This window comes from Saimiri boliviensis, chromosome 14 (assembly GCF_048565385.1).
Source record: "Saimiri boliviensis isolate mSaiBol1 chromosome 14, mSaiBol1.pri, whole genome shotgun sequence".
Taxonomy (NCBI): domain Eukaryota; kingdom Metazoa; phylum Chordata; class Mammalia; order Primates; family Cebidae; genus Saimiri; species Saimiri boliviensis.
Window position 1 is genome coordinate 50,756,706 of NC_133462.1, and position 11,116 is coordinate 50,767,821.

Here is an 11,116-nt window from a genome sequence, read left to right on the forward strand (position 1 = left end):
GGTTTCCTTGTTTCCATTCTATTGACATACTCCTCTCCTTTCGTCCCTTTCAAATCAAGGTTCAGGAAAGTCACTATTGCTTCTGCTCTGGGGTCAAACCCAGTTGATCTAAGGGTCAGAGCCAGTTCCTTGGGGGCCCGAGTGGGTGTGAGGGAGAGCGCTCTGCCCCTTGCTCCATCACCACAGCCCCAGCGAGGCCTCCAGCGAAGCTGGACCCTGGAGGCTAGAACGGATACATTCCAAGGCCCTGTCTCACTAGGCCCTGTGCCCCTTGGCTGTCTATTGTGATTCTAGCAGAGGAGCCAAGGACTATTGCTGCTAAAAAAAAAAAAACCCCAGGGATTGGTCCCCAATGGCATGTGTTTGTGGTGCAGGTACAAATGGTTTCCACAGGACTGCGTTTTCTTTCCATTCCCCCTGGGAAGAGTGGAGGGTGTGAAGAAACGCTAGCTGGGCCAGAGAGCGTGATAGAGAGCTGTGTTCCTTTCTTCCCTCCCCTATCCCCACACCCCAGCCTGGCACCCTTGAAAGAAAACATTTTGGCCCAACATGGTGTCTCAGGCCTGTAATTCCAGCACTTTGGGAGGCTGAGGCAGGCAGATCACGAGGTCAGGAGTTTGAGACCAGCCTGGCCAAGGTGGTGAGATCCCATCTCTAATAAAAATACCAAAATTAGCCAGGTGTGGTGGTACACACCTGTAATCCCAGCTACTCCGGAGGCTGAGGCACAAGAATTGCTTAAACCTGGGAGGTGGAGGTTGCAGTGAGCCAAGATCGCACCAGGGCGCTCCAGCCTGGGAAACAAAAGCAAAACTGTGTCTCAAAAAAGCAAACAAAACAAAAAAAAACCTTTTAAATATTCAAACTGTAGTCTCTCCCTCTTGAAAAACCTTTAGAGGAGGACATCGCAGCATCCCTTTAAGTCCCAGTTGCTCTGGGGTCTCCATCAGAGTTGGACAGTTAAGTCTAACGTCCACTCTCAGGCAATCCTGCTGCTTCCTCTGCTTCTCTGATGAACATGAGAAACAAGGGCTCTCAAAACAGGGCTCAGGCTTGGTGCAGCTTTATGGGAGAAGGAACAGGGATCCATGGAGTGTGGGTGGCTTATCTTGTGTATAAAACCCAAGCCCCATTGCAGCTCAGCTGATTTGGTCCCATGGCCTCTCTCAAAAACTTCGCAGGGTCTCGGGAGTCAGAATTGAGTCACAGAATCCAAGATCCAGAATCTGGCAGAGTCCTCCAGAGACCAGCTGACCCAGTGAATTCCAGGGCTCTCCACAGAGAGGTGCTTTGTCCTTAGCTAAGTTTTTACTAAAAATAAGGATGATACTGTGAATTTTAAAAAATACATATTTGATGTTAAGGTATATTCTTTTTTTTTTTTTTTTGAGACGAAGTTTTGCTCTTGTTACCCAGGCTGGAGTGCAATGGCACGATCTCGACTCACTGCAACCTCCGCCTCCTGGGTTCAGGCAATTCTCCTGCCTCAGCTTCCTGAGTAGCTGGGATTACAGGCACGTGCCACCATGCCCAGCTAATTTTTTGTATTTTTAGTAGAGACGGGGTTTCACCATGTTGACCGGGATGGTCTTGATCTCTTGACCTCGTGATCCACCCGCCTCAGCCTCCCAAAGTGTTGGGATTACAGGCTTGAGCCACTGCGCCCGGCCCAAGGTATATTCTTTATTATGCCTACCTTCTTTAAAATTAGCTCCTTTTTATTTTGATGAGATGATGATGGCAAATAGAATTTTAAAATATAGGACAGGCATGGTGGCTCACACCTGTAATCTCAGCACTTTGGGAGGCTGAGGTGGGAGGACTCCTTGAGGCCAGGAATTTGAGTCCAGCCTGGGCAACATAATGAGACACCTATCTCTAAAAAAAAGTTTAAAAAAATCATAAATATCTTTAATTGGCAAAATAAAATGTTAGCATATGTTGACCCTCCAACATTTTTTTCCTTTGGAAATGCATTATATGCATTATATTTTTTCCTTTGGAAATGCTTATAAAAGTCCTGTATCTCAGAACTAGTGGCCTACTTCTTAAAAGCAGGGCCAGGACTGGAGTGAGGGATGTGAGGCAGTCACCTTGGGCACAGAATACAAGCCGAAGCCAAAAAACTCAGTGAGCAAGATAACCGATGTTCTCACTGTGTGTGTGTGTGTGTGTGTGTGTGTGTGTGTGTGTGTGTACATATATAATTTTTTTTTTTTTGAGACAGTTTTGCTCTTGTTCCCCAGGCTGAAGTGCAATGGCAAAATCTTGGCTCGCCACAGCCTCTGCCTCCCGGGTTCAAGTGATTCTTCTGCCTCAGCCTCCCAAGTAACTGGGATTATAGGCATGTGCCACCACACCTGGCTAATTTTTTGTATTTTTAGTAGAGACAGGGTTTCTCCAGGTTGGTCAGGCTGGTCTCAAACTCCCGACCTCAGGTGATCTGCCCGCCTTGGCCTCCCAAAGTGCTGGGATTGCAGGTGTGAGCCACTGTGCCCAGCCTTCATGTATATTTTTTAAAATACAATTAATGCAGAAAGTCCACAATGAACAGCAATGCAGAATTTTAAAGACGCGATCAGTGTTAGTGTTTCTCCTTTTGCCTCAGGTTCCAATGCGCTTGGCAGGTCACTGCTTGGAGGCAGTCCTTCTGCATCACCCGTGACAGGAAAGGGCCATTCTGGGTCTGAGAATACTCCATAAAAGGAACGGCCACGACCTTTGCAGGGGTTTGGTTATGTCACGACCCTTAGGCCCTGAGTCTGAGGCCATCCCGTTCTGCAGTTTGAACCTGAGTCCCCCTTTTGCTGCACCCCACTCTCCCACACACCACCTGTCCTTCAGAGGCTCAAGGGCGGTTATGTAAGTGCTCCCCCACTCATCCCCATACTCATTCCTGGCCCTGGGTAGCCATCTCTTCATGTTTATTTTTCTTTTCTGAATTCTTAGGAAAGCAAGCAAGTGGAGACCAAGACAGATGCCAAGAATGGAGAGGAAAGGGGCAGAGATGCCAGCAAAAAATCCTTGGGCCCCAGACAGGACTCAGATCTGGGGAAGGAGCCAAAGAGGCGTGGTTTAAAGAAGAGCTTCTCTAGAGACAGAGATGAAGCTGATGGCAAGAGTGGTGAGAAGCCCAAGGAGGAGAAGATCATCCGGGGCATTGACAAGGGCCGGGTCCGGGCTGCAGTGGATAAGAAGGAGGCAGGGAAGGATGGGAAAGGAGAGGAGAGGGCAGCAGCAGGGCAGAAGGAAGAGGAGAAGAAAGGGAGTGACAGGAACACAGGCCTGAGCAGGGACAAGGATAAAAAGAGAGAGGAGATGAAGGAGGTGGTCAAGAGAGAGGAGGATGAGAAGGTAAAAGGGGAGCGTAGGAACACAGACACCAGAAAAGAGGGTGAGATGAAAGGAACAGGCGGGCACACAGACATGAAAAAGGAGGACGAGAAGGTAAAAAGAGGAGCTGGGAACACAGACACCAAAAAGGAAGACGACAAAGTCAAGAAGGATGAACCCTTGCATGAAAAGGAAGCCAAGGGAGAGAGCAAGACCAAAACACCCGAGAAACAGACGCCCAGCGGCCCCACCAGGCCCTCTGAAGGACCGGCCAAGGCGGAGGAGGAGGCAGCTCCCAGCATATTTGATGAGCCTCTGGAGAGAGTGAAGAACAATGACCCCGAGATGACTGAGGTGAACGTCAACAACTCAGACTGCATCACAAATGAGATCTTGGTCCGCTTCACCGAGGCTCTGGAGTTCAACACCGTGGTCAAGGTGTTCGCCTTGGCCAACACGCGGGCGGACGACCACGTGGCCTTTGCCATTGCCATCATGCTCAAGGCCAACAAGACCATCACCAGCCTCAACCTGGACTCCAACCACATCACAGGCAAAGGCATCCTGGCCATCTTCCGGGCCCTCCTCCAGAACAACACGCTGACCGAGCTCCGCTTCCACAACCAGCGACACATCTGTGGAGGCAAGACAGAGATGGAGATCGCCAAGCTGCTGAAGGAGAATACCACCCTGCTCAAGCTGGGCTACCATTTTGAGCTGGCTGGGCCCCGAATGACCGTCACCAATCTGCTCAGCCGCAACATGGACAAGCAGAGACAAAAGCGGCTGCAGGAGCAGAGGCAGGCGCAGGAAGCCAAGGGAGAGAAGAAGGATCTGCTGGAGGTGCCCAAGGCGGGGGCTCTGGCCAAGGGCTCCCCAAAACCTTCACCTCAACCATCTCCAAAGCCCTCTCCAAAGAACTCTCCCAAAAAAGGGGGTGCTCCCGCTGCCCCGCCTCCCCCTCCCCCGCCCTTGGCTCCACCCCTCATCATGGAGAACCTGAAGAACTCACTCTCACCAGCTACTCAGAGGAAGATGGGAGACAAAGTCCTCCCTGCCCAGGAGAAGAACTCCCGTGATCAGCTATTGGCCGCCATCCGCTCCAGCAACCTCAAGCAGCTCAAGAAGTTAAGTAGTTACGGGCATGAGCCAACAGGGCGAGGCTGGGTAGGGCCTGGAGGAGAGTGCAGGACTGCAAAGGGAATGCGTGCAGAGGAGCCATGTCGGCTGCAGACAACACAAACCCTCAGGGCCCATAGCCTGCAGGTCATCTCCTGCATCCTCCTGCTTACAGGCAGGCCACACCTGTACACCCCCTATTACCCTTCCCTTTTTTTTTTTTGGAGATGGAGCCTTGCTCTCTTGTTCAGGCCGGAGTGCAATGGCATAGTCTCTGTTCATTGCAGTCTCCATCTCCCAGGTTGAAGTGATTCTCCCGCCTCGGCCTCCCAAGTAGTTTGGATTACAGGCACCTGCCACCGTGCCCAGCTAATTTTTGTATTTTCAGTAGGGACGGGGTTTTACCACATTGGCCAGGCTGGCCTCGAACTCCTGATCTCACGATCCACCCACCTCGACTTCCCAAAGTGCTGGGATTACAGGCGTGAGCCACCGGGCCCGGCTGACTCTACCCTTCCTTTCAGGAGTGTCCTTTAGCCCTCACTCCACGCTTCTCTTTCATCCTGCAGTTAAGCCCGTTTCTCCCTGAAATGGAGAAATGGCCTCTACAGAGTAGTTTTGCCTTGGGTCCTTCCTTTAAGTCTTCTCTCCTCCATTCCCCCAGACAAAAATTCTCCGTGTTTTGCTTAGCCTCCTCTTAGGATCAGCCTGTAGGATAGAGTCCTACAGGTCAGTCCATCCAAAAGATCTCTGGGAGCCTCACCTCTCAGGAGAGTCTACCTTTGCCTGGTCAGTGCTATGGACACAGGAGCTGTCCCTGGACACCCTCCTTCTCAAAGCTCTGCCTCCCCTGGAAGTCTGGCCTGGGTGACAGAGTCCATGATCATTTGTCCATTTGACTGGACACCTGACCCCCACAACATCATCTGGGACAAGACATCATGAGATAAAGGACAACCTCAATTGTGATTCCAGTGGTCACTCGATGACATCCAATTTTTACAGACAAGGAAAAATGCACCCTTAGCGTCCACCCCTCATTCACATTCCACAGACATAACATGTTGCAGTGTCTGGCGTGTCCTTCCAGCAGGGAGGGAGGTGAGGCGGCCGAGCTCCCTCCTCTAACCTGGCTCTTCTTTGCCCCTACAGGTGGAAGTGCCCAAACTGCTTCAGTAGGACCAGGCTGCCAGGCACCATCTGCCAATGCCGTGACTGCTCAGGCCTCACCTCCCAGGGCTACACAGACCCTGCCCACCCCATCCCTGGCTGACCTGCTGTGGATGTCCCTATTCTGCCGTGGGAGAGTCAAGGCCTAGGTCACGCTCAAGGAAGGATGCCTTCTCTCTTCTCACTTTCCTTTTCTTGTCTCTGAGGCTCTCCAGATTTTTCCTTTGTACCTGGAGCTCAGGTTTCCAGACAAGAAGAGTCCTTTTAGCACATCGCTGAGAAGATGGCACTGCCCAGGGCCCATGTAGCTGGCAAGCTGCAAAAGGCCTGTGATCCAGGAAAGATGTCCCACAGGGACCACATCCACCCCAGCCCCACTGCCCTCCAGGGCCAGGATTCGGGCCTCTGAGGAGCCCACGGGGCAAAGCTGCTGGGCCAGTGGCACTCTGTGTGGGACAATGGCAGAAAGATGGAGAGGCATGGGGGCCCAAAGGGGAGTGTGGGGAGGGGCTGAGGACACCCCAAAGCCCAGGCCATTCAGAGGATGGCAGGGGCAGTGGCCTGAATGGACAGTGCCTGGTGGGTAGGCTCCAGACAGGAGGAGTGGGACAGACGGCAGCTGGACTTGAAGGTTTCATGCCAAAGCAGACACTTTCCTCACACCTGCCTGCGGTTGTATAAATAGCTGTGTATCTGTTTTTCCTTAAGATTTTGATAATATATACAAACCTTTAGCTGTGAATGGCTATGCCCCACCTGCTGTCCTGAACTGCGAGTCCTGATCCTAACCCTGGGCTCCCTGGAGCTCAGGTTCCCTGCCACACTGTTTGAGTTGGCCATGAAATAAATTCACATCCTCAGAAAGTGCAGCATGGAGGAGAATCTGAACTCTGAGCAGAAGACTCTCTACTGACCTGGTTGTCCAGGGCTAGAAGGCCAGGCCTCTACCTGCTCCTGAACCAGTCCAGCTGCCTGGAGTTAGTAGCCAGAGCTGTTCTCGGGGGTGCTGGGGCAGAATGGAGCCCAGGGCACTGGGAAGGCTGTATTAGGCATGTTCAGGGATGCTGATTCCGTGACTCTGCCTAACCACAGGCTCAGGGCCAGGTCCTCACAGCAGTCACAGGCCCAGGACGGCAGCAGGCAGAGAAATGGAGTGACTGGGGAGCAGCTCCCATACCTGTGTGCCTTAAGGCTCAGGGAGGCCTCATCTTCCCCAGCCCTCCCCACCTCCTCACCAACTGCAGGGATGCTGACGATGCTGCCCTGGCCATCGGCAGGTGTACATGAAAGGCATCTTTCTGAATTTCACTCTCTTGAAGATGCTGGCACCCCTTGGCACTGTGGAACTACCACCTTGGGTCTGTGTCACTTGTAGGTTTTTCTACCTCCAGGTTGCCTCAACAGCAAGAGGCACGGCCGTTTCGCCATCTTTGAGGTGAGGGTGGGGTGTCCCAGCTAGGAAGCAAGATCGCTGTGCTGGGTCTGACCACAACCAGAGGGCAGTCTAGTCCTGGGGTAAAGCCCTCAGATCCCAGGGTACACTCTTCCCCATTCCCTCCATCCACTTGCCTGTCACTCCAGTCACTGGGCCCAGAGGAAAGGAGACACACACACAGGGCTCCTGGACCTAAAGGATATGAGCTGAGCTAAGGCGGCTAGAGCTTCCACTGTCAGCCCCAACCGTCAGCCCCACTGCACCCCCTGTGCCTGCTGGGCGCTGGGCACTAGCTAGATGCTTTAGGTTGCTTCAGCTGATCCTTCAACTCTGTGAAGTGGATACCAATAGTCTCTCTATTTTGCAGATCAAGTTTGGCCCAGAGAGGTTAACTAATATATCCACGATCACACAGCTAATAAAAGGCAGAGCTCAGGTCTTTTTCGTTTGTTGTTTTTGTTTTGAGCCCAGGTGTTCAGGCATAGAACTGCTTCTGATAACAGCTCCCCTTCCTTCCCTCACTGAAATAAGGCTGTTAACAGTGCTGCGGGAAAGCACTGGACGCTCACCTGAACCCAAACAACCTGCCTCCAAATCTTAAGGCTCCAGTAGAGCCTGTCACCTTAGGAAGCCCTTTCTACCAAGTTTCAAACACAATTTAGCCAGAGAGAAAAACCACTCCCTACTGTCCCGGCAGCAGTTGCGCTGTCCTCTTCCCCCACGCTCCTGCAGGATGGTTTCCACCCTGGATGAGGAATGGCATCATTCCTCTGGGGCACTTGAACCTGATGCGGGAGCGCAGCGCCACCTGGCGGTGGACCGCAACCCAGATTCTCCAGCTGCGCCAGGAGCGCGGAGGAGCTGTGCTCGGGACAGGGGACGGAGGCGGTTTTGGGGAGGAGGAGGAGAAGATGGGGTGGATAGGCTGTTGAGCTGTGGAAAAGGAGCTCAAACTGGGGGGGCTGCATTTCTGCTGGGACACGCACCCACTGCTTCCCACCTGCCCCACCAGCACTGGCAGTCACCCATCTGTCCAGCTTCCTTTCCTAAAACCTACAGAGGGAAAAAAAAAGCCAGAAAGGCTCTATGCTTGTCTGATGCCCAGACTGTGCAGGGACAAAAAAAGAGGTCTGAAGACAGCAAATGACTTGTCCACGTTGACGAGTCAGGATTTGAACCCAAGTCTCCTACCTTTGGGTTCATCTACCAACCTGGGAGAAGCCACGGTCTGACCTCCACAGTCTCTGCCTGCCGCCCCCACCGTCATGTCCTCCACTCTGGCCGCTCACCCTCCATCACTTCCTGGGGGATCACATTCCCTAGCTCTTACCCCCGAGGGAGGGAGGCTTCACCTCCCAGCTCTCCTGGCCTGCAGGGCCCAGCTGTTACACCCCAAGCTTCTTGCCCCTTGACCCCATCTAGATAGGAAAAGTGTCTTTCCCTCCATCTTCCCTAGGCTGCTCCAAGAGACGCCAGCACTGGGACCTAGGCCACGGTGCTGGCTGTGGGTGGGATGGCAGGCACCAGCAGCCGGCAAGGTGCTGGCCTCACCTGTCCTCACAGAAGCTCCACCTGCAGGTGAGCAAGGGGCTCTAGGCCTGGGCCCTGTGTCACACGTGTGGCACTCTAAGTAACATGAGATCTGGATGCAGGTCACCCATGAGCTTCTAGACCTCCCAGTCGGGAGTGCCGTGTGCTGCCCCTTACTCTGCAACCTGCATGGCAGGCCGGGGCCCCTGACCTCTGACATTGGCCTGACTAGGGCCTGTGTGGCTACGGTGCTGGGCCGGGCTGCTGGCCTAAGAGTGGCCCAGAGAGTGTGGGCCCCCTCGGTACCCCTCCCCCAGCACCTCCCACTCATCCTGCCTATGGCCCTCTTCTCCCTTCCTCCCTCCTTCCTCCCGCTCCCTAGGGCCCTTCCCTTACTTGCCCCTCCCTCGGTTACTCCTTGCCTGAAGCGTCCACTCTCCCACGTGCTTCACTTCTGTTCACCTCTTGGCCCCTCTTCTCCCCTCCCCCAGGGTGTCTCCTTTCCTGCCAACATTTCCCCCCTGCCCATTGTATTTCCATGCATCCCTGCCCTAGCTCCCTCCCTGCACCTGACCCTTCCCATTCCCCTGTGAGATCTGCTTCCCTTGGAGCAGACCCAGCCTGGTGAGATTCCTGCCCTAAGAATGCATTCCTCTTGCTTTTATCTAAAAATGCCCCTCTTATCCACGTATGCCTTCCGGACCACCCCCTGGAGAATTCACCATTTCCTCCCAGCAAGCAGGACCCTATTGACACTACTGAGGCCCCCCAATCCTTGAGGGACACTGCCCTTCCCACCCTCACTCCTGCCTGCCCTTAGAGGGTGCCTGACTGGCTTTCGCGGGTGCTAGTTGAGAGACAAGGCAATCTGGAGAGGCAACTACAGCTCTGTGCTCCCCTGGCCCTGCTGGGATCCCCTTGTTTCCCAGACGATGAGTCAGATGAGGTGAGGTCAGAGGGCACTGCAGGGCTTTGGGAAGAGATGAAGGGGTTGTTGCCTCCACTGAAAGAACTCCAGGATATGTGAGAGCCATTTTCACTGCTCAGAGCATGTGAAAGTCCTGCTCTGTCACAGTTTCGCTCCTTTTCTTAGAATTCTCTTCAGTGTTTTGCAGAGTTAATTGCCTGGAAATGAAGCAACTCCACTCTTCCAGTCTCAGCTATGGCTGGGGTAAACCTGCCTCCTGCCCCAGACTACAAAGCATTGCTTCACTGGCACCAGGTTGTTGATTCAAGGATAATTAATTCTGACTGCCATCACGTTGCATGTATTTACACATCATTTTTCCAAGAAACTAAAAAACCTTCATGTGTAGATCTCTTCCAGCAGAGAGGAGACTGGACTCCAAACCTCAGATGACCTGGAGACCCTCTTTCCTAAATTGTGACCCAGGCACTCCAGGGTTCCAGCTCCCACCTTTTGTCCCCACCCTCACAGAGAAAGTGAATTTGTATCTGCAGCCTCAGCCCTGTCTCTTCCAGCATCAGCAGCCTCTCCCTGTCTGGGTCTGATCCAGGGGCAGACAAGTGGGCCCCATGAAGATTTCACTGGGAAGGGGAAAGCTGTGAATCTAGGGGTAGAGCTCCATCCAGGGGAATTTCTGACCCTGGCCCCAAAACCCTGGCTCAGGAGCTCTTGCCTTCCAGGCTGTGTGACAAGAGGTAATCCTCAAGATTATGTGGGTGGCAGAAGGCCTTGCGGGCATGGTCAGCACAATGGCCATGTCCAGAACCCAGCTGGGTTGCAGGAGCCCAGAGGTCTGAGGGGGCAGGGCAGGAGAGCAGAGCCTGAGGCTGCAGTGGGGCTGGAGTACCCATGGATGGGGAGAAAAGGAGGGCTGGGCTTAGGGCAGGCATCCCCAAACTTTTTACACAGGCGGCCAGTTCACTGTCCCTCAGACCGTTGGAGGGCCGCCACATACTGTGCTCCTCTCACTGACCACCAATGAAAGAGGTGCCCTTTCCTGAAGTGCGGCGGGGGGCCGGATAAATGGCCTCAGGGGGCCACAGTTTGGGGACGCCTGGCTTAGGGGATGCTTGGATAAGGAGCCTGGGGAGGGGATGGAGCTCTTCACTGGTGGGCCTTTGCCAAGCTGAGCTGACACTTTTCCCACTTGAATTAAAAATGATAAAACCGCCTTTCCTGGATCTGTCACCAGACAAGTCCTGAGAGCACAAGGACCAGGACCCCAGGGAGCAGGGAAAGGGAAGACAGCCAGTCAGCTCCAGGACGGGGCATTTCTAGGCAGTATTGGTGAGAGGAGGGGGAGAAAAGGTCGTATCTCCCACTGTGTGGCTCAGTGGGGGTCACAGACATGCACCTGGGAACTGGCGGTCCAAGCAACTGACAGGAGCACCGGCGCCAGTTTCTTTGGTCACACAGTGTCCCCACCTGCCTCCTAGTCCTAGGGTCTCTAACCAGGAAGGAAAGGACAGGACCAGCAGTTTCATGTACATAATATTTCATCCTCATGGCAGCCATGAGGTATTATCCCCATTCTATTTGTTTTTTTTTTTTTTTTTTTTTTT

The 11,116-nt window shown here is 53.4% G+C and overlaps 1 protein-coding gene across 1 annotated transcript in view; it reads left to right on the forward strand.

Moving 5' to 3' along the window:
- The window catches only part of LMOD1 (leiomodin 1), a 60,512-nt gene extending 53,020 nt beyond the window's left edge, over nt 1–7,492 (forward strand). The window contains exons 2-3 of the mRNA XM_074385043.1: nt 2,950–4,468; nt 5,612–7,492. Of these exons, the coding sequence (XP_074241144.1) occupies nt 2,950–4,468; nt 5,612–5,631 (1,539 nt within the window). The 3' untranslated portion in view covers nt 5,632–7,492. The remainder of the gene's footprint in view (nt 1–2,949; nt 4,469–5,611) is intronic.
- The last annotated feature ends 3,624 nt before the right edge of the window (nt 7,493–11,116 follow it).